We start from the raw sequence: 21,825 nt of genomic DNA on the forward strand, positions 1-21,825 counted from the left end.
CATGCGATTTTTCAATTTCTTTTTTCCAGGGAGTTGGTGGAGGTGTAGCTAGGGCTTGCGGTATATTTGATCTTGAAGGCATTGGGTTATGCCGTGCACACTGGAATGAATCAACATTAACAGAGTAAACTGTTTTCTATTTGCCAATTTAACTAGTTTATCCAGGTTAGATCAAATTGGGCTATTTTTGTTACAATTTAGAGAAGCGTATTATAAAAGAAATAGCTAAGAGGTTTTACAGTCTAAAATAGAACAGGCGATCGAAAATTCCCCATTTAATTATGTCTTGTATGGGTGGTTTCTCAATTTACAAGACAAACGAAACATTCGTCATATCAACTAAGAGATGAAACAACTCCAAGATGGATTACCATTAAAAAAAAAGAAACAACTTAAAGATAACCAAACCGTGACAACCCTGAAGAACAGAGCTTGAAATCTAAATCTTACACATCAAAACTACTAATTTTTTTTCCTGATTAGCTAAAATATTAAATCCGATGGAGTTAATATTCGTAGAGTAAGTTGGACATACTCTGAGAAGAGTCATCCACCTGGATAGACATAATAGATGGCATATTTACAAAGACACGCTTAACTTTGAAGCCAACTAAGGCCATGGTTTGAGAGGTACAGGAAGGAGCTCCCTCAAAAACAGACAGTTTGTATGTATTAACAGAATATACTTCCAGCAGGAATCTTTAACCAAGGCTTCAGAAGACCTTCAGCAACAGCAAATAAAAACACATCCTCCTTCGATCTTAATTCCCTGCACGGACCCGTCCAGCTTCTCCATCTTTCATTAAGTAAAAGCACCATGCTGAAATATTCAGAAGTCTATGAAAGGCATCTGCAATGCATAATGTACATTCAACATTTGAAACATCAGATAGGTATTTTAGAAAGAAAAATCAATTTAGGATATCACATTGGAGAGTTCAGCATCATCCCAGTTCAGATGTAACACTGAGACCCAGTAACCTACAATCCAAACTGTATATTCAGCATTTGGAAACTACTATTGTTAAAACTCAAAGCAGCAAAGGTTTCAAGCAGCATTTAACAAAGAAATACCAGGGTTGCGCCCCCTACAATGTAAATATGGACAAGACAACATACAACCAAAATGGTGATATGGCAATCTTGGCCATATTGGTATATAGAAAATGCTGTAAGACTAACCAGAAGCCAGATGAATTCAGACTTCTGTTCTCATGTATTGGAACGTTTTCCTCCACCATGTAGGGGATTGTGCTCCTCTCAAATCCACTATTGTAATAAGAATGGGAGAAAATTCTTACTGAATGATCATGTGTCCACCTGGACACAGAAGATACAAAATGACGATTCTACCAACACCATTTTGTGTTCCTATTAGCTATACTTCTGAGAGTAACTCCTGCACCTTTGCAGGAAAACCAAATAAGTTGATATATCCAAGAGAAATGTGTGAACTCGAGTAATGCTTTTGATACTCTTTGATATGCAACTTATAGTATTATGACATTAAGAGAATTTACTATACCATGGACACAAGTATTATAATACTGTCGACCGCATGCATATCCAAAAGGATCTAAATCTGAACTACAAGTTCCAACCCCAAGGAGCTCCATTTGTTTCAATGCAAAATTTTACCTGGAAATGTAAAGAAAATTAAACCAAAGCTAAGACATCCACAAGTTCATTTAATATACATATTTCTCTCATCTAAGTGCATAAGAAGCACCACATTCTATAGTGCAAGGAATCACTAAACGTGTCACGTCTTTATTGTCCAGCATCACCAAACAATGGAACTACAGCTTGAAAAGAGACTGCATATGAACCAGATTACAAGGTAATGAATTTAGTTTCTTCTTTTCAATGATAATAACAAGAGAACTTTCTGGAACTGAATATCCACTGTAGAATCTCCTGAGAGCACAATAATAGATTCCAAGATCCTTGCTCACTAGTCAAATTTCAGCCCAATGGATTTTCCAAAGTGGAAAGATGGAACTTACCGAAACAGACAGCTGGATACACGTGTGATGCCAATATAGGGGAGAATATTTGAGCCTGAAATTCAGGCAAACCCAAGGCCTCTCCTTGATATTCACTGGTGGGATTGCCACCCCAGCCTTTCATTTGGCATCCAGAGATTCTAGAGTGGACAATACCCATAACAGTGCATTGTGGAGAACAACATCGCAAGGGAACTAATGTGGAAATCTCTTCAAGAAGGTAGATTAAGAACCGACAAAACAGAAACGATAATCCTAACAAGAAAATGGGTTTAGATCTTTACAGTTATTTCTAAACCCTACTACCTTACAATAAAGCTATTTCTTCTTCCCACAAGAGCCCTTTGACTTCTTGCTGACCGTTTCTTTTGAGGACTTCTCTACTACAACCTGTCAAGAGATACCATTCTGAATGATAAAAGATTAGATTCTCACGATGAGGTTATTAGAAAGGTCACAAAATGATGTAAGTTTGTTATCAAGCAGAGAAATTAATTTCATGAAATGTCTAAGTCAAACATGCATATATATAAGAAGCAAATTTTAGGGAGGACAGATAATGACACAAGCTTTTTAACAGCACACAAACCAATTCCATGAACGTTTTGAAACATGCATAAAAAAGGCTGTAGCTAGAACTACATTCATGGTAGGAATGGCAAGAATAGAGGTTGCTGGTTAAATATAGGTACGAATTGAAGACACGCTTCCAGACTTAAGACTTTCTACTAGGACAATTTCTTCCTTTTCTGGGATGCAATCGACCTCCTAACACTTGCATTTAATACACTATTATTTCCACTGTAAAGGGGGAAAAAAGAGAAGAAGGTATTGTAAAGATCTGCCCTAAATCCAACCCTTTCATTTATGCCCTTCTGCCCAAATTATAAGTGGCATCTGTAAGCCAACAAAATACAGTATTTTGTATTGTTATAAAGATCTTCACAGAGTTGACTCTAGAGTATGCTGACCAAATTTAGTATTTTGGTGTACCACAGGGAAGGTAAATGCAGTCATTTTTTTAAATTAAAATTATTTGGGTCAAACCTCGGGGGTCCAAATGAAAATTACCAAAATACATAAAAACCCACTGAACTAATACTTTTGTGACTGGATAACTCTAAGTATCTCAGTTTCATTATTGTTTCAAAACACGAATCACTGACATACAGGTTCTAGGCTCCAATCTATTTATCAGCATTATATACGTGATTCTCCATGTTACCTGACACTGAGATATCTCTTATTACAGTTTCATTATTGTTTATGGTTTTCCATTCACAGCACCATTATGACACTAAATCAATCATGACCTATCTATTCTGTAAGGTTTTCTGCATAGTTATCAAGGTGGAAAGGAAACCAAGGCGATGGAGAGGGCTCAAAAAGCAAGGTGGCAAGGCATCTGCCTAGGTGATAGACAATGCCTTGATAACTATAGTTTGGTGTACATGGTCTAAGTAACTAGGGAAATTAACACAGAGCCATGCCTCAACGTAAAGGCCATAGAAGCGCAGTAAACCACAGGGTCAAGTATCTCTCTCTCCTGTTGACCAATTTGATTTTCCATTCGAGCAGCATTCCTGCAGTTGGAATTAAGATGATTACTCCCACAACAAATTCTGATTTCCTCTACAAGTGCTACTTTGGAATATGGGTAGCTCTTGGAAGTCCACTTATCAACATAATAAACTTGAAAGATCAAACATAGACCTACTACAAGCAGGAAGAAGAGCTCCAGGGCTGACTTTCAGTCTGTCCAGTCAGCCAAATTGATTTTGTATTTAAGCAGCATCATGTTTATGCACAATGGAATCCACATGATTGCCTAAATGGTGTAGGGTTATTCCCACACTCAGTATCCCACAATGCCTTACTTACAGCAACCAGGTGATGCAAGGTAAGCTGTACAATCCAATCCTTTTAACCATGTCAGTTTTTGTACTTGCAATTCTAAGAGTATGTTAACTGAAAATGGGACTGCCTTTTGAGGCTGAGAGTCGCACTTAGAGCAGTAAGGGGACTTGCTTATCCCTGTTCCAGTTTTGCAGTTGGAATTTCCATTGTTCATAGAGATTTTATATTCCATTTACTTCTAAGGGCAAAATTTGAAGCAAAGGTAATTTACTGTACAACCATTTGTGTACTAGGTCACATGCAATGGATATGACATAATTGCTTTCATTTCTCAAAAATATCTGATTGAAGGGCAAGGACCCTAGTTAACCCTATTTAAGTGGAAGAAAAATGGTCACTATCATTAGAAATTAGAAGACCACTGCAACAGGAAGCCTATTTCAATCTCCCCCCTCCACCTACCTCAACTTTAATGTTTCAGTTATGTTTTCTCTAGAGAGGCAGTAGACAAAGAGCTATATCTTTACCTTGGGCATGCAAAATCTGTCACTGTACAATCCACTCATTGGAGAAGACTTTTTTGATGGTCTTAGTATTTTGTCAATGTGATGGTTTAGTAATTAATTAATACCAATAAAACTATGTTGTCTACATCAAAATTTATGAAAAATAAAAATTCAGCAGCAATGCAATTCATGTGGGAATATAAAGTCTTTGCGAAAAGTTTAAACTAAAAGAGTATCTTGAATAGTATCTCTTGACAGGCTCTCTGTTCTTACCCTGGGGGGGAAAAAAAGGATACACCGTAGTTATTCCAAAAGGGATGTTTAACCATTGCATAGAGAGGACACCACCCTAGGAATTAGGACGATGTACATAACCCCAACACAGCCTATCTCACAAATATAGCTCATAATGCATAAGACTTATCCCAATGTATTACTATTTGCCAAGTTCTTTTCAGCAAATTACTAAAACACCCGAAAACAGAGGCTTTTAAACACTGGCACCCACTTTTATCTTTGAAAAGTAAAGATACCTCAAAGTTGGACTTCCATCAGACACATTAGTCCAATTGTCATTGAATGCCATTAAACCCTTTTTTAAAAATCCCAAAACTACCCTTTGAATTATATGAAATAACTACCCTTATAAAAACAAAGGAAAAGAAAGAGGTTGGGATGAGGTGGAAATCGTGAAGAGATGTTGGAGAATAAAGGATAGATGAGGTCTTTTCATTCCATCATACACAAGGGTATAATGGTCTTTAAAACTGTACAACTAGCCATTCTAACTGAACTGGAGTCATGTGCTGTTTCAAAGAAAAAGTGGGGTGTAAGTGTTTAAAGGCCTCTATTTTGGGGTGCCGAAGCAACTTGCTCAATTTTTTTTGGTTTAACATCATTTTTAGAGGTTAAACCAACCACGTCTACAAGGCATCGGAGCTATACTTATTGACAGATTACAAACTCATTATCAGTCTAAGATGCACCAGCCTAGACTATGAGAGATATTAATCTTTAATTATTTAACTGAAGCCAGATTCCAGTTTCCAATCGTACAGCCAAATATATGGAGTAGTTGAGATGATAGAGATGCTAGGTTCCTATTGTAAAGCCTAATATATGGTACAAGGCTTAGTTGACTTTTAAATTTAAGTCAGTCACCAGTCAAAATAAAATATCCTCTCATGTCTAAACAGTATGTGTGTGCAGCACACTTGTCAAAGTCTAGCAACCAAGGCGTTGGATTTTGGATGGCATTGCAAAGACAAAATGGAAGAGAGATGAAGCTTGCTGGTTTATGTCTCTCAACTACAGCAGCAGAAGGGGGAAGAGGAGTGATATAATTTACCTGGTTAAAGCATGCCTTTTCTCCCACGTCTCAGCTCCCAAATCGCAGCTTCTCCTACTGTTTGAGGACATAGTTTTGGGATGGGAATTCTAGGAGGCAAATCAAGGGGTAGTGCTGAAAATTTCCCTTTGTCCCAATACTAGTGCATTGCGGCTGTCCATCATCTTATGCACTGCATTAGGGCATCATATGGGCAGAAACTATGTCTATATGCAATTACTGTGCTGCTGACAATCATCATTTCAGTTGAGCTGCTTATCAGTTATAACCAATCAACTAAGCCTATAAAATGAAATCAGAAAAAGTAAGACCAATGGATTTGAATATCCTTCTCTTCTGCTACCATTTTGTAAGTAGATGCTTTTGGGTGGGGGTTCAGGAAGATACATTTAGATGACATCAACTACCAATAGTCCCCACAAGAACAATCCCCATCTTCAAAATGGTGGTAGCGTACAGGATCCCTGATCACAATATGTCGACTCCCAACCATGGAGACAAGTTTTGCAAAGGCATGGCAATCACTGCAGATTCTGAGATTCTTCATGATCCTCACAGGCTTCTCCCTTGATAAACTCATTAGGCCAAATGCAATGGCTAATTTCTCACTGTGGAAACGAAGTGAATCTTCTTTCTGTTCTACCTCTAGATCATGCATCACGACATTTATGTCTGGAAAATAACCCACTTCCATTAATTTTGGAATCAACTGGTTTAGCTCCAATATGATCTTGTCCATCAGTGGGTGTGAATTGTCTCCAAACACAAATGCATGAAGTTGCTTTCCAACTTCAATCCAACTACACCCTGGTTCCTTCTGTACTCCTTTATTTCTCATGCACCTCCTAACTTTTGCAACCTCTTCCCACATTTGAGAATTTGCATAGATATTAGACAAAAGTATGTAAGTTCCTTCATCCTGAGGTTCCAATTCAAGTATTTTATTTGCTATATACATTGCCAGGTCGGTGTTTTGGTGTACCTTGCAAGCACCAAGAAGACTCCTCCAGATCACTGCATCTGTTCCACATCCCGTTTCGTGGATGAACTTGATGGCCTCATCAAGCTTCCCTACCCTACCAAAAAGATCAACCATACAACCATGATGCTCTTTTCCGGGTTTGATCCCAAAAGTTGTATTCATTGATCGAAAGTAGTGCCACCCATCTTCTTCCAACCCGGCATGGCTACATGCAAACAAAACCCCCACCATTGTTATGTAGTTAGGTTTGGGGCCGGAAGCTTTTATCAGAAACTCAAATAGATCAAGTGCTTCCCTACTTCTGCCATTTTGCGCCAAGCCTGAGATCATTGTGCTCCAAGAGATCACATCTTTCTCTATCATACGATTAAAAGTAGAGTTTGCATCCTCGAGGCTCCCACATTTGCAATACATATCCAGAAGTGCATTATTTAGGATTGTATCTCTCTCAAACTTCAAAATATGAGCATGAAGTTGTCTGCCCAATTCCACTAATGCTAAACTTGTACAAGCTCTCAGGACACTAGTCAATGTAGCTTGATTAGCATGAAAACCAACTCGCTTCATTTGTTTGAAGAGGTTCAACGCATCATCACCTTTTCCATTTTGAGCAAATGCCCCAATGATTGAGTTCCAAACAACCAAGTCCCCAGTGATCATCTCCTCAAAAACACACAAACCACTATGCATTTCACCCCATTTCGAGTAAATATCAATCAGTGCACTCCGAACAAAGACATCAGAGTCCAAACCAACCTTAATAATAGAGCAGTGGAGCTGCCAAAGGGTTGATAACCCATCACAAGCTCTAAGAACTGAGGAGAAAGTAAACATATTAGGTATGACACCTTCTCTGCACATTAAAATCAAGAAGTTCAAGGCTTTATCATTGATCCTATTATTAGAATAAGCTGCAATCATTGTAGTCCAAGTAACAACATTTCGTTCTACCATTTTGTCAAATAAATCATGTGCCTCATCCAACAAATTGAATTTCACATACATGTTGAGAAGCATATTATTCAAAAACATTTTAGGCCCATTTACATTGGACCATATATGCCCGTGGACAAGCTTGCCTTCTTCCACAGCACCACGAGCTATGCAACACTTGATAAGCTCCGAATAACTAATTGGGTCAACCTGTATATGATGCTTTTGCAGAGAATACATGGCTTCTATGGCTCTTGGGATGTCTTTTTGGTAGCAGAACCTGTTGAAGTTATCGATCAAGATAGTGGGATTGGGAGGATTATGTAAGATACGAGTCGTCATGTAAATAGAGATATGTAATAATGGAGGAAGTATTGACCGGACAGGGCATGGCAGGATGGAGATCAAGGCAGTTTTCATGTGTTGGGTTTAAATAGCTGGAAAAGAGCGATGTATATCTTCTGCTCGTTTGATACCTGGTTTCAGTTTTTGCAACAAGAGAAATCAGAGAATGTTTCAGAGCAAATCTAAGATCATAACGCAAAATAGTCTAGAGATGTAAGCAGCATATATAATATGGAACTAACAGGTAAAACATGACAACATCAAATCTGTTTACCCATAAGCATGGTTAATAAATACAAATACAGATACGTAAGGGCATTTAATGAACTTAAAATTCAATAAAACTTTCAAAAAATTATCATAAAAAACACACATGGCATAATACTGTATGTCTTCAACATATTTAACAGAGCTCTAGTTACAAATCTTAGAGCAAAAATACAAAGAGAGATTCACTATGAAGTAGATATCTACATCGTCTAAGAAAGCTACACAAGACACACACACATTCTCTCTTCCCAACCTTCAACCCCAAGCAAAAACAAAATATAGAGAAGATCATAAAAGACATAGATCAATTAATATGCCTCATCATCAAACAAAATTATATCTTTGATAATTATTATTACTGGGTATTTTAGTCAATGTTCAACTTATTACATCATTCTATGACCGACTATGTGATCACATAGTTACATGTTCAATGGAAAACTTATCTTACAACACTTGGCTTCTTCCAAAAAATTTAATCCAAGAGTTTGCAGTTCTGAAATCAACAATTTTATATGGATAATTCCTTCTTTTTTTAATAACTTTCTAAATCATACCCCGGTAATATCCAATAGTTCTGATACATCAGATTTTCCACTTTCTTCTCCTGTGATCTCAGGCCAACTAAACATGCTGCAACTTCATGTCTCCACGTTCTTATGACATAACAATGTGCAAGCAGGGAGGGGATTTTCATTTACTGCAGCAGTTGCAGCCTGCAGCCGACAGCCAGGATTGCGCCACTTATATGAGAAATGATCTAACGGTGTGAAATCAAATTGCGGGGGTATATTTATAATATGACCTTTTTACTTTTACATTTAAGGATTTAATCTTTTACAAAGTTACACAATAAGGTCCCTGGCTCCACCTGATCCCAAACCCCTATTTCTCAAACCCTAGTTTGGAAATTAACATTTGTTTGGGTTCTTTTCTTGAAGAATCAATGCTTCTCCCATTTCCTAGTCGGAGATTAAATTTTGGCGACTCATTTTCTCCAAAAATCAATGGATGATGGTTTCTCTGTTACAACTATTTCTTTAAGATCTAAAAGGGATCTTTTGAGAGAGAGCACATTCTGCAAATTTTTATGGAAAATCAGAGAGAAGAAAGACTTTAAAAAGCATACAGAAGCACAACGTGTAGTGTCCATAGAGAAAATTTATATATATTAACTTTAATGGTGAGTCAAGTTCTTACTTGAATTATTCCAACTTTTATATTTGCATTATCCCATCTCCAACGTTTATCATCCAGTGGAAAGAATTATTGCCATTTGACTTTTAGTTATGATTCATAGTCACTTCACAATATAGACATTTATGCTCCTGATTTTTAAGACACTAGAAGGCTCCAGTGAAGAAAAACCTTGGCACCGAAAGGATGGCGTTAAATCTTGGAGGAACTTACCGAGCAAATAGAAACATATGTTGATTCTTTGAGAAAATGAGTTGCCAAGGTTTAATCTCCGATTAGGGAATGGAAGAATCGCTGATTCTAGAAGAAAAGAACTCAGACAAATGTTGATCTCAAACTAAGGCTTGAGAAATAAGGGTTTGAGATCGGGTAGAGCCAGGGACTTTATTTTGTAAATTTATAAAAGATCAAATATTTAAATGTAAAAGAAAAAAGTCATATTTATAAATAAACCCCCGCAATATGATTTCACATCGTTAGATCATTTTTCGGATACGTGGCGCAATCTTGACTGTCGGCTGCTGGCTGCAACCGCTGCAGAAAATAAAAATCCACAGGAAGGACCAATGAATGTTAATCATTCCAGGGTAATCCATCAAAATTTTACTAAAACTTAATGTAAATACCAAAGAAAGCTGCTTAGGATTTTCAAATCATGAAAGTGGTCCTGGGATGGTTAGCTTCTCCAGTGTTATTAAGTACTGTTGCAATTTAACTTGCAACTGGTTGGGTTGCGTATAGTTTTTTAAGACCCAACCAAGCCCTGAGTCCCCTTAGCTGGGTGCCCTCTTTCATATAATGCTAGCTCTCTTTTATATGAGCCAGGGTTGCAACAGGGTGGCATTGGATCAAGTGTTTAAAATTGGAACTAGAATCCCTTTAGTCCAAGTCCAGCTTGATCTGACATTTTCAAGATTAAAGCGAGCTGATTCTGGATGACCCTGATCACGGAAGTAGAAAAAGAGACGCTGGCTAAGACCAGGAATTGAAAACAAAAAAGAAAAACTCCCACAGGGTTACACCAAGCATAATGTTAAACAACAACTTTAGATTACCCACGCTGATCAGCATAGACCCTGGACGAAAGGATGTATTTTGTTTTGATTCATTCAGTCATTTTTGTTGGTCCATTTTGAATCAATCGCCTAACAACCCCAAAGGTCCCAGGGAATTTCTTTTTCCTAACAAAAACTCAGATCAATAATGAACTTGATCAATCAGGTTTCAGTTTTGATAGAATTCAATCAGGATTTGTGGTTCAGCTCATGATTGATATTCTGAGTTTGGTGGGCTAGTGTACACATTTACAAGATAGGAGTTAAGCTGGGTAAAATAATTCCTTGTTATTTTCGTTTTGTGATCTACTAAGCCTTCTATCACGGAATGCAGGACAGCTGGACTAGTTCTACCAGAGTACCAGAAGTTCAGGACACACCTAAGGAAACAAATCTATACCATCTAAAGTCACAGCCACAGCTCACCTGCCATCTGTGTTCAGAATCATTAGTAAATTCCAGACATCCCTAAACCTTTCTTAGATTGAATGACCCCAGTTTTTGCCAAGCTACAAAGTTACATATTCATTAATTTATAATGAACCATGAATGTAATAATTAAGATATATTAAAAACTAAAATATATTTGAAGAAAAGAGTGGGAGGAGAAATGAACTTACTTGTAGTGCTGAGACCATTATTGGGGCCAGACAAAACATAAAGTTAAAGGTTCCCCGCATTCTCTTCAACCTCTATCTCTTAGGCCCACTTAGTGTATGAGTCCCATAACCCCAAATCTACACCCCTCTCCTCCTTTATCTCTGATGGTTCATGGTTCCCCCTCCCCCGCGACATTCCCCACAACCTCATAGTTTGGCTCCCTTCCGCAACCAAAACATTCTCCACTTCCTCGGCCTAGAACCTTTTCCGCTCCTCCCCCCCCCCCCCCTGCCCCTTTGGCTTGGTTCAAAGGGCATATCCCCTACCACTCCCTCACCCTATCGAGAGCTCTCAACCTTGGCCTTCCGACCCATGCATTGCTCATTAGCCGCCACTTCCTTGTCAACCCTAACTGCATTCTTTGGTGGAATGGTTCAGAGGACCTTGATCACATTTTCTTTACTTGCCCCTTTGCCCACTCCCTTTGGGAGAAACCACTTACCTCCATCTGGCCTCGTTCGAAACATTCTTATGGCTTTGCTTGATATTGGTCTTGGATCTTGAGAACCTTTTAAAGCTCCACTATTTGTGACCAAGTTCATAAGCTAGTTTTTGGTGATACTATCCACCACTTGCGGTGGGAGCATAACCTTAGAAGATGGACTTCCAAATCTCGCTCCTTGGACACGATTTGGAAGGCCATCTACTTTGATATCTTTACTAGGCTTCAGTCTATTTACCATCTCCCTATCGATGACACCCCAAGGAACATGCTTATTGTTGTTTCTTGGGATCTAGGCCCCCCTCCTCCAGCCTCCCTCTTAGAGGCTGGTTTGCTGCCCCCCCCCCTTCCCCTTTGTACATTTATTCTCTTTCGTTTTAGTAAAGTTATTTATTCAACAAACAAAAAAAATTCAAAGGTTCAATTTGCTCCAACTAAATGTCTTCTTCATTTTGTTTACTTCCTATATATGGATGGATACACTAAAAGTGAAGTGTGTTGTTAGTTCATTGAGAGAGCTGCCCTTTGGTCTATGGCTAGCTGGATACAAATCCTTTAGATGCAAAAAGCTAAGGATAATTGATGTGAACCCGATTCTATGATTACGGTTTCCAAGAGGATTTCCCTAGAATTTAGGATTTGCCTAGAATCTTCCAGCAAATATTCCAACAATCTTAAGGGAATCTATGGGTTGTTAGGGTTTTAACAAAATCTATCTGGATTGGGATAATTAGGACGGAAGGAAAAATTAAGGCTTTAACAATTCTTATGGGATGCAACAAACTAATGGAGAATCGAGATGGGAATCTAAACAGGGTGGGATAATTTGGAAAAGGGAAAATTCGGGGTTGAACAACATGGGATGGATGTTTGAGAATTTTTTCCTTGAATCTTTTATTTTTCTTTCTTCTCTTTCTTCTTTCTTCTTTCTTCTTTCTTTCTTTTTTTTTTCTCCTCTTCTCTTTTCTGCCTTTTCTTCTCTGTTACAGATCTGCTGCAAGGCAGAGAGGGGAGGGAAAGAGAATCCGAGAGAGAGAGAGAGAGAAGGGGGAGGGAACTAATGCAAGGGCTGGGGAGGGTCTGGGGTAAGGGCAGGGACTAAGGGGGTCGTAGGGGGTGGGGAATGCTGCTGCTGGGATGTGGCAGCAAGGGGAGGGGACTAAAGTGGAGCGCAGAACAGGGAAGGGGCAAGGGAGTACTTCCGGGGATCAAGGGGAGATGGGGAAGGGGTAGGGGCCTGCTGTAATTGCAGGGACAGAGGAGAGGGGAGGCTGCCCAGGGCTGCAATGGGGTTGGGAGGAGAGGGAAGAGGGTGGGGCTGCAAGGTGCTGTACTTACTTGATGAAGGTTGATGTGGTTGACAACGGCTGCTGGAAATTGATGAAGGCTGTAGAGAGATGCTAGAACTTGAAAAGAAGGAAGATGCTGAATATTGAAGACCTTACTAAGAATTCGCCTTGGCCCCCTCAACAGGAAACCACAGTCCTCAACTCAATAACTTTTCATTCAATAATGAGACTTAAATTACAAAGAAAGAGTAGGCCTTAATTTATAGCCTACTTAAAAGAACTCAATACTAAGTGGGATTCCTTTATAGATTATGAGCCCACCACAATAATCACAACCATTTTGAACTGAAAATTAAAAGATCTAAGAGACCCTTATGGACAAATGCTGAAATAAAAGTTTAAATAACTTAAAACCCTAATAAGCACATGCTAAATTCTATTTAATTAAAACTCTAATTGACATATGAGCTAGAGTTTAAAAGAACTAAGGACTCAACTACTAAGTCAAATCAAGACTTCTTAACCAAACTGGGCGCTAGAACTATATTGGAATTAAATTCCAACAACTAAATAGGGCTGAAAATGCCCAAAATACCCCTCCTAGAGAGTTCAGCCAGCAAAAGGAAGATTCTTGGGTGCATCTTGCAGGCCCACTTAGGGTTTTGGCCAAGGGGCAATTTTGTGTTCACATCAATAATGATACTTGACCCTGGTAAACATACTGAGAGGTGCATTCAAGAAAGCGATTTTGCTTGTGCTGACCCTTGGGGATCATTTTAATAAGAGTATCAAGGAACTCTAGGTTTGTGAGAAAAGTGTAGCAGTTGGGTCATCTATGTAGGATCAGAGGATGTAATTGTTTCTTTCCAGATGGATAGAAGCCTAGTTGTGAATGTCATTGTTCTTCTTGTTTTGAACTAGAAAGATTGTAAGAGGAGTTGGAGCAGTTTTGTCATCAACGCAGTTGGCAACCTGTGGCTTTTCTTTCTTTCTTTCTTTAAGTTTGGGGGACTAACATAGTGCCAATGGTTGAGCTTTTTGTAAGGCCATATGGTTTTGTACTATTCTAGAACCATCATACTGAAACTAAATAGACGAATACAGCCCTTGAAAAAATCAATAAATATTTCTTATGGAACATGGCAAATCAATCCTTAAGCTTGTCGACAAATTAGTGGAAAGTTCATACTTTAGATCAGACTTAATTTAAAAATAAAAAGAAAAAAAAAAAAGAAAAGAAGGAGTGATATATATTTCAAATCAACACAAAGACAACTATGTAACTGTTCACTGGATGAGAATGACCTCCAAGTTGGCTTAGAAGCTAAAAGCCAACAAGTAAGAGAATTTCTAAGTAGATCTCACAATTGCAGCTTAGGATACTTCACCTATTTTGCCATTGAGCCAAAATTAGAACTTAAAATATCTCATGCATTCGAATCTCAAGGTTTTGGTATAGGGTCCCAAAATACTTGTCAGCTAGTTCTCAGAACTAGATAGCCAAGAGGGTGGTAATCCTTTTATCATAACCAACTAATAGAACATGTTAGCACCATCCCAATCATTAATCAATGCTCAAATATGCTGTAACTTGGTTGCAAACCTTTGCAGTAACTGGTAATCCCCAATAAAAGACAAGAACTGTTAATCTGTTAAGATATCCCTACCGACCTATCTATAGAACAATGCCATCAGTCAGGAGCATTGGATCCAAATATTAGCAAATCATGAGTCTAATAAGTTCCAAACATATGAAAGTAGTTTTACCCAACATTATGGCAAGCTAGACTATGCTATCCGAATCAGGCATGGAAGGTAAACCCAGTCTGGTTTTTCTTCTTCTTTTTTTGGTGGTTGGGGGGGGGGGGGATGAGGGTGAGATAGGGGCATCCAGAACAGTTATTTAAAAATAAAAATAAAAACTGCTTGAAAAATAAACTCCCTTCCTCTGTTACTGATAGGCACAACAAATGAAATGAAGCACCTACACAAGAAACATCTTTCTATTGATCAAACTGAGAGACAGATCCTGTTCCTTCATTAACAACGCTGTAATGTTATAACAAGAGATCTTTCTTATCATTTTTTTCTTCAACGCTTTCATCCTTTGCTATGCAATACTTCCTATCTAGAACAAAAGTTAAGGGATTTGAAAACAAGTTACCAAAGTATTTCATGAGTCATCAGATTCAGACTAGTACACTTCTAAAAGAGAAAAAGACAAAAATTTCTAAACGCATAGTTCTTGTAATAAACCAAAAACATGGTTCTTCTTTTTAGAGTATTTAAAAAGAATGATTGGATAACTCATTTGGAATGACTGGGAGCTCTGGAAAAAGAGTAGCACTGGCACTTTGAATTAAAACAATTAACATTGTCTATGCTCTTACTCGTGAGAGAACATCACAAGCGTGTATATTCCGTCCATTAAGGTTCTGAGATCATTGTTAAGAGAAGAAGAAACAGAGAAGACGAATTTTAACTGATAAGGAATGCAGAAGAGAATAACTAATATAGAACGAGAGTGAGCCGGAGGAAAATACCTAACGGTTCGACGAGTTTGAGACGATATAGAGAAGTTGAAGGTATACAGCCTTTCCCAATATCAATTTGCAGGAGATTTTCTTAAATATTATATGGAACAGCTCCGCCGTCCGAGCGCCTAAACCCTATAAATATTGAAACTTGAAAGTGAGAAAGACGTTCGAACCCTCTAGAAATTCTAACACATGAATTGCTGAGTCTGCAACTGTTTTCTTTGTCATATAAATTCGCTGAAATCCTTTGATCGATTAACTCCGATACTGAACATATCCATTCACTCTGGCGGGCCTGGCCACAAAATCGCTGCAATGTCAGAGGCTTTTAGTTTTCCTTTCCCTCTTTTTTTTTTTTTTTTTTTTTTTTTGTAGGAGTTTTCCTTTCCCTCTAGTCTAGTCCCATCTGATGGTTTCATGAAAACTTGGGCCGGACCCACCCAATATCATCCAAGCCCACTTGCCGTTAAATTATAGGGTTATCTTCCATTAACTGCAAATCTGCATCAAAGAGATATTGAGATCCAGATTTTCTTTTCCTTTTTCTTTTTGTTCTTTTGTTCTTTCTTTCTTTTTTTTTTTTGTAGCCTTATCTCGGAATGAATCAAATTCATGGGATAGAATAAAGGCTTTGTTTCTCCTTTCCCCATTTGGGGACCGGTATGGACATGGAATAGTCAATTCCTGTATTGGCTAAGTTCTTGGCTATAGCCATCCATAGTGGTCCACTTTAGCCATCTCTAGCAACTCTGGTCCTAGCCAACTATCCGATCGCGTTGGCCATTTGATACGTCGTATTCTATCCCCGCATTGGCCATAAGAACGGATTCCATTCCTACCCTTGTCCATCTCTTCCCTTCAATTCCTATAGGTAGTATTCGACTTGACTGCTTATCTGAAGACAAGAGGTTTTTTTCCCTACATACACGTCACATGCGCACTTGAAGCCAATTCAATTGGAGCGCAACCGCTCACAACAAGGGATAACCCTCTTTATGAAGACGACCAGTCTCTTTTCAATGAGGAGCTTGATTTGCGCGTGTCTTGTCTTCCACGTGCACCAAGTGAGCCTCCTGAGTCTGCATACTTGGCTTTATTGGGCCTTATTATTATTGCCTAGGTCCAGGAAGTTGAGGGCTGGGTCAATGTTTTCATGGGCCTGAGCCCATTTAACCTAACTAAAAACTAGTATTGAGTATTGATGATAAAATATTATAGTTAGAGTTTTTTTACATGTGGGTCCCTTTAGTGGACCACAAACTAATGTTGACCCGTAAAATTAACATCGTTAGTTGCCGTTGAGTATATTTAAATTTCAAACATGGAATGACCAAAATGCCCCTCAAATTATTTAATACATTGTATTATTATATATTCATTTTCCTTTTTTTGGATATATATATATTTTTAATCATATAATTAATTCCTAATGACCAATTATCTCTCTTTAAAACCATATTTTATCACAATGTATTAAATAACCTAAGAGGCACTTTGGTCCCTTTATGTTTGAAGTTTAAATATACTTAACCGCGACTGGTGTTAGTTTGCTTGAGACTCATATATAATATATTTATTTTTAACTCAAATCATCCAGATGGACTTTTAAGAGAAGCTCACATCCCGCCATTTCTTTGGATTTTTTAAGGACTTGTTTGGTTACATGAGTCTAGAGATTTCAAATCTATGGAGTTATAATTTATAAAATTAGATGTTTGATTGTGGAATGAAATATGTGGATTCATCCTAAAAAAAACTATTTATTCGATGTGCTTTTTGTGAATGTGCAAATGTATAATTTTTTTTAAATCTCTGGATTTCACCCATTACCTATAAATCTAAAGATTCACGTTTTTAGTGTAAAAATGTGAATCTCTAGATTTCATGAATCTAAAGATTTTTACAACCAAACGGGTATAATTCTCAGATTTATGAATCCAGAGATTTGAAAACTCTGGATTCTATGTAACCAACCAGGCCCTAAGCTTACAGTCCAAAAGCAACAGATCGTGCTCCACAGCATCACCTGAGTCACCTCACATGCGCTGCATGTATTACTTATTAGTTGGCGCCAAGCACCCCGGCCATTCGCCCAGGAAGACCAACAGGCGAGACAGCGACAGTGGTCCCACATAAGATATTCACGGCACCACGGGTCCACGAGTGGGATCCGTTGAAATCTGGGTTATCTCACTCGGTCGCTCACGTACTCGCGGCTTGCCGTAGTTCCCGATGCCATTTGCCTGTCGACGTTTGGTGTGGTCCGTGTGGAGCCGATATACTGAAAAACCAAGAGGAGTAAACAAATTTTTTATTTTTTATTTTTCACATGCGGAGAAAGAAAAGAGGAATAACGAAAGCAGCACACCAGTTCAAATCTCCGAGTTCGACGATTGAACTCGAATGTTCTTCACCTAGATCTCTGTGATTCTTGATTTATTTCACCATTGTTGCATCTGAGACTTCATTTCTCCAAACGAAAGGAAAAAGCTTGCTCTATTCGGAGGTACTCATCGTTACAGCGATTCCTATAAATGGCGTAGTATATATCTTCTCCTGTGTTACTCTCTGACTTCGTTGTTTCTGTGGTCTACCTTCACTTTGGCTACGATCTATCTCTAATTTATGCTATTTCTACTGCATTTTTAGTAATCTACCACTCTACTGTCTTGAAGAATTTGCGTGGTGCAAAAAATGGTCCGTCTTTTGTACCGGATAGGTTAATTCTCCTATTTATACTAGGTACACGCTCTTCTGTTGGCTTAAGGCTGTCGTATACTTTGTAAAGATTTTAAGATCTCAACACTGAGGATGAAGTTGCCTAATATAGTTTTTGTTCATAATTTAATCATTGTCGTTTGCTGTTGAATACGATTACCGGTTCTGTTGTTGTGTTGCGTTTGAAATGGTTTCGGTGCCCCATGTTTATTGTCCAGGACAATGTTATTGATTATTTTGGAATGAGATGAAATGAATGAAAGTCGAGTGTCTTGCTAATAGTGTGTGAATTCTGTAGTTATTGCCGTTACAGATTGTTCTGTTATCGCAGTGATAAGCCCTTTTATGGTTCTAATATTAGTAGCTTACCCGATAATGGAACTGTGTTTAGGCATATTTTTCCATTTTTTGGGTGTATTTCCAGGCAGCAGAGCAATCCATGCATGTGTGACTTCTAGGCTATTTGCATATCAGTGACTTGCAGTTGGAGCCATTGATCGCCATGGATGAGTATGTATCACATATGTGTGTGTGTGTATATATATATCTTTTTTTTTTCCCTTTCTACTGGATGCTTGAAGGTTATGAGATTTCCATTTTAATTTTTAGAATTGATGAATTCAGGGAAAATGCATTTGAGCTTCTACAACGTTATCGTCGTGATCGACGTGTGCTTCTTAATTTTATCCTGTCCGCCAACTTGGTGAAGAAAGTTGTAATGCCTCCTGGCGCCGTTTCGTTAGATGATGTGGACCTGGATCAAGTCAGTATTGATTATGTCCTAAATTGTGCTAAAAAAGGTGATAGCATCGTTGACACCAAAATATTGGTGGAATGATTATAATTATGGCTGGAATAATTATAATTATGACTTTCTGTTTGAATGTGTTTGTTTATTGATGCAGGTGAAATGCTTGAACTTTCAGAAGCAATTAGAGCATACCATGATAGTACTGGCTTCCCATACATGGTAATCTATGACCCATTTTGTATTTCTGATACGTTGCGTATGAGTTATTATTGACGTGTTCACTCAATTGTTCGAAGGACTTTATGATGTTTTCCTTGCTTATCCACCCTTCCGTTACTGTGCAGTATTTTTTTGGGTAAAATTTCTCTCTCCCCCCTTGTAATTGCTCTCTATTTACTTTTACTGCCCGGTCAAAAGTTTCATCTTTGATTCCCCTAGAAAAGTGAACTTTAACCTCTCCTTCTCCCCTGATATTTTTGTCCCTTTAGTCGATTGAAGCAATTTCTTTTATTTTTTGATCAATTTCCTCCTGTTCTCCTTTTTTTTGTGTGTGTGTGTGTCTCCTCAGTCAGAATCCATCACATGATTAGGTATGTTTTATTTTTTAATTTTTTTCCTTCCCCTTTGTTGTAGAATTTTTTTAAAATTTTTTTTAATTCATTTTTTTTTCTGTGGTGAATTCTTATAAAAGAGGGACAAAGAAAAAAGAAAAAATACATCTGATCATGTTTAATGGCAATTGATACAAGGTGGAGGAAGAAAAAAAAACACTTAATGGGTTCCTATAAAGAGGGAGAAAAAAATAACAAATTTCTGTAAAAGAGGAAGAATGAAAGAAATATAAATAAAAATTAAAAAAATACATACGGGCATGGATTCCTGCAAAGAGGGAGAGAGGGAGAAAAAGAAAAGAAAAACAGTTAAGAAAACAACATAAGTTATTAAAAGAGGTAAAAGCAAAGAGTAATTTGCCCATCTTAAAATATCAAGGGAGAAAGAGAGGTAAAATTTCACTTCTTTGGTGGAATCCGAGGTAAAACTTTTGAGAGGGGAGTAAGAGTAAATAGAGAGTAAGTACAAGGGTGAGACAGAAAATTTCCCCTTTTTTTGGGTATAACAATCAATGCAGTTATGAACAGACAATAATCTATATGAAAGAAATATCTACCTATTGGATTAACTGAATAACATTTTAGAAGGCTGTCAAAACACGAATTGGTTAATAGGGCTAGGAAATGGCATAATGATCCCAAGAAATCTTATAGAAGACAGCAAGTAATGGTAGTGACTGACCAAAATAAAATATATTTAGACCTTGATTTGTCTCTCGGAAGGATGACATTCTCGAGTTCAAGAATTGTTCAAGAACATTCTAGCAAACCGAAGTTATGGATCTGGCTTTAAGATGGTATACAATTCTTGGAGACTGAATGTAATTTATGAAACTGTTTTTCTCCCCTCCACGATAGTTTTTGGCCCTCTGCTGGCCTGTGTTTCATTCTTCCTTCTTTTTTCTTTTTTTTGGTTGGGGGGGGGTCCTCTCAATGGTTTCATGCTACCTTCTCCTTCTGATCCTGTTTGAAAAATTACCTTCAACACAAAAAAGAAAATAAAACAAGGGAATGAAGAGAAAAGAAGTTTGTTGATTGATCCTGTACTATTTGAGCAGAGGATGCACTCTCTCATTGCTGAGGATTTCCTTTACCTTGCCAGGTGCACTTGTTGTGAATTACCTCTACCTTTTTCTTGTTTGGCGATGTTTGAATTTCAAGTAATTTCTCTATGATTGATTACTTAAGGTTGTGGCCAGTGTTGAAACTATGGAAAGAAAGATTTGTAGAGTTCTTTGGACAAACTTATGTCAAATTTTACATCTTCCAGATTGTTTGAAGTGGCTCGTTGATATAATATTGGTCTTCTATATCCCTAACGCTTATGAGTCTAACTAGCCTTGATATTTTAATACATTTTTGCTATTGTATAAAGCTGCTTGTATGATACTATCTTTATAAATGAATGAGCCTACTGTTTGTCCAGCAACTATAATTTCTAATATCCATGTGGTGTATCTTCTTGTTTTAATAGAATCCTAGCAAAGTGTTTTTTTTTAGTGTCCCTTCACTTCGATGATACGTGTCTCTTATCTGTTCTATTCTTCTTGCAGATCTATTTGATGGCTTTTGAGTCTACTTCTTGTGTTAACAACTTACCAGCAAGCTGTTATTTTTTTCAGAATGATGCAGGTGCGGCAGGTGAATTCTTTTTAGTTACGAGTCCTGAGCCTTCAGGTTCACCACCAAGGAGGGCGCCGCCACCAATTCCTCTCTACACACCTTCACCGATTTTGTCAAACTCAAACCTATCAAAATCTCAGTCCTTTCAATCTACACATCTTCAGGAACTAACTGTGGATGACATTGAGGATTTCGAGGATGATGATGATGAGGAGGAAGTAGACAGCCTCCGGGTTTCAAGGAGGAATCCAAATAATGCTAGTGATATTGTTTTAGGATTGCCTCCTTTTGCAACTGGTAAATATGATTGAGGAACATCCTTGGATACCCATGAAGTGAAGTTTCTTACTGCTTCAAATGTCTTATGAGATTAAAATTTGTGCATTCTTCATAGTTCTGGCTTAACTAGATTTCAGTCCTTAGTTTGTGGAATATGAAATTTAGTTTTTCACTCATCTACCTGTACTTTAATTTAAAAAATGTTATATCAGCATTATTTTCATGTTTCTATTCTTCATATTATTTTCAAGCTTAATGTTGAACTGCGCCCCTTTTGTTGTCTTCCTCATTATTTAAGCAAGTCCAACTTGCTCCTTATGATCCTTTTCCTGGAATTAGTCAGTATTTTTCATTGATATATGCCCTCCTCAACTATTGAAGTTACACATCTTTTACCTCATGAATTGGATGGTCTC

General features: G+C 37.8%; 2 protein-coding genes across 5 annotated transcripts in view; one reads left to right on the forward strand and one right to left on the reverse strand.

The window, feature by feature from the left end:
• Window positions 1–43: 43 nt before the first annotated feature.
• LOC149010013 (pentatricopeptide repeat-containing protein At2g03880, mitochondrial-like) lies at window positions 44–15,713 on the reverse strand. 4 transcript variants are annotated; one of them, XR_016174318.1, is made up of 3 exons: window positions 15,434–15,713; window positions 5,718–8,108; window positions 44–2,396 (listed from the first exon to the last, which is right to left on the reverse strand). XR_016174318.1 is itself a non-coding variant. In XM_089160655.1 (3 exons), exons 2-3 carry the CDS (start codon window positions 8,050–8,052, stop codon window positions 6,121–6,123), a joined length of 1,833 nt encoding a protein of 610 aa, XP_089016781.1. In that variant the 5' UTR covers window positions 8,053–8,108; window positions 15,434–15,713; the 3' UTR covers window positions 2,417–6,120. The 4 variants fall into 4 exon arrangements, 2 of the variants coding, with proteins under 2 accessions (XP_089016781.1, XP_089016780.1); XR_016174319.1 differs by having other exon boundaries at window positions 44–2,414; XM_089160655.1 differs by lacking the exon at window positions 44–2,396 and having other exon boundaries at window positions 2,417–7,912; window positions 8,012–8,108.
• Window positions 15,714–17,671: 1,958 nt separating this feature from the next.
• The window catches only part of LOC149010014 (protein unc-13 homolog), a 53,449-nt gene continuing 49,295 nt past the window's right edge, over window positions 17,672–21,825 (forward strand). Inside the window, 6 exon segments of the mRNA XM_089161334.1 lie at window positions 17,672–17,969; window positions 18,077–18,169; window positions 18,537–18,655; window positions 18,770–18,945; window positions 19,051–19,115; window positions 21,130–21,427. Coding sequence (XP_089017460.1) covers window positions 18,648–18,655; window positions 18,770–18,945; window positions 19,051–19,115; window positions 21,130–21,427 — 547 coding nt within the window. The 5' untranslated portion in view covers window positions 17,672–17,969; window positions 18,077–18,169; window positions 18,537–18,647.

The sequence above is a fragment of the Hakea prostrata genome, chromosome 7 (genome assembly GCF_041222555.1).
Source record: "Hakea prostrata isolate BN-2017 chromosome 7, UWA_Hpros_2, whole genome shotgun sequence".
In the NCBI taxonomy this organism is placed as follows: Eukaryota; Viridiplantae; Streptophyta; class Magnoliopsida; order Proteales; family Proteaceae; genus Hakea; species Hakea prostrata.

What these genes read in the sequence shown, in the direction of transcription:
- LOC149010013 (XM_089160654.1), bottom strand. Translation starts at nt 8,052, where the DNA reads ATGAAAACTGCCTTGATCTCCATCCTGCCATGCCCTGTCCGGTCAATA.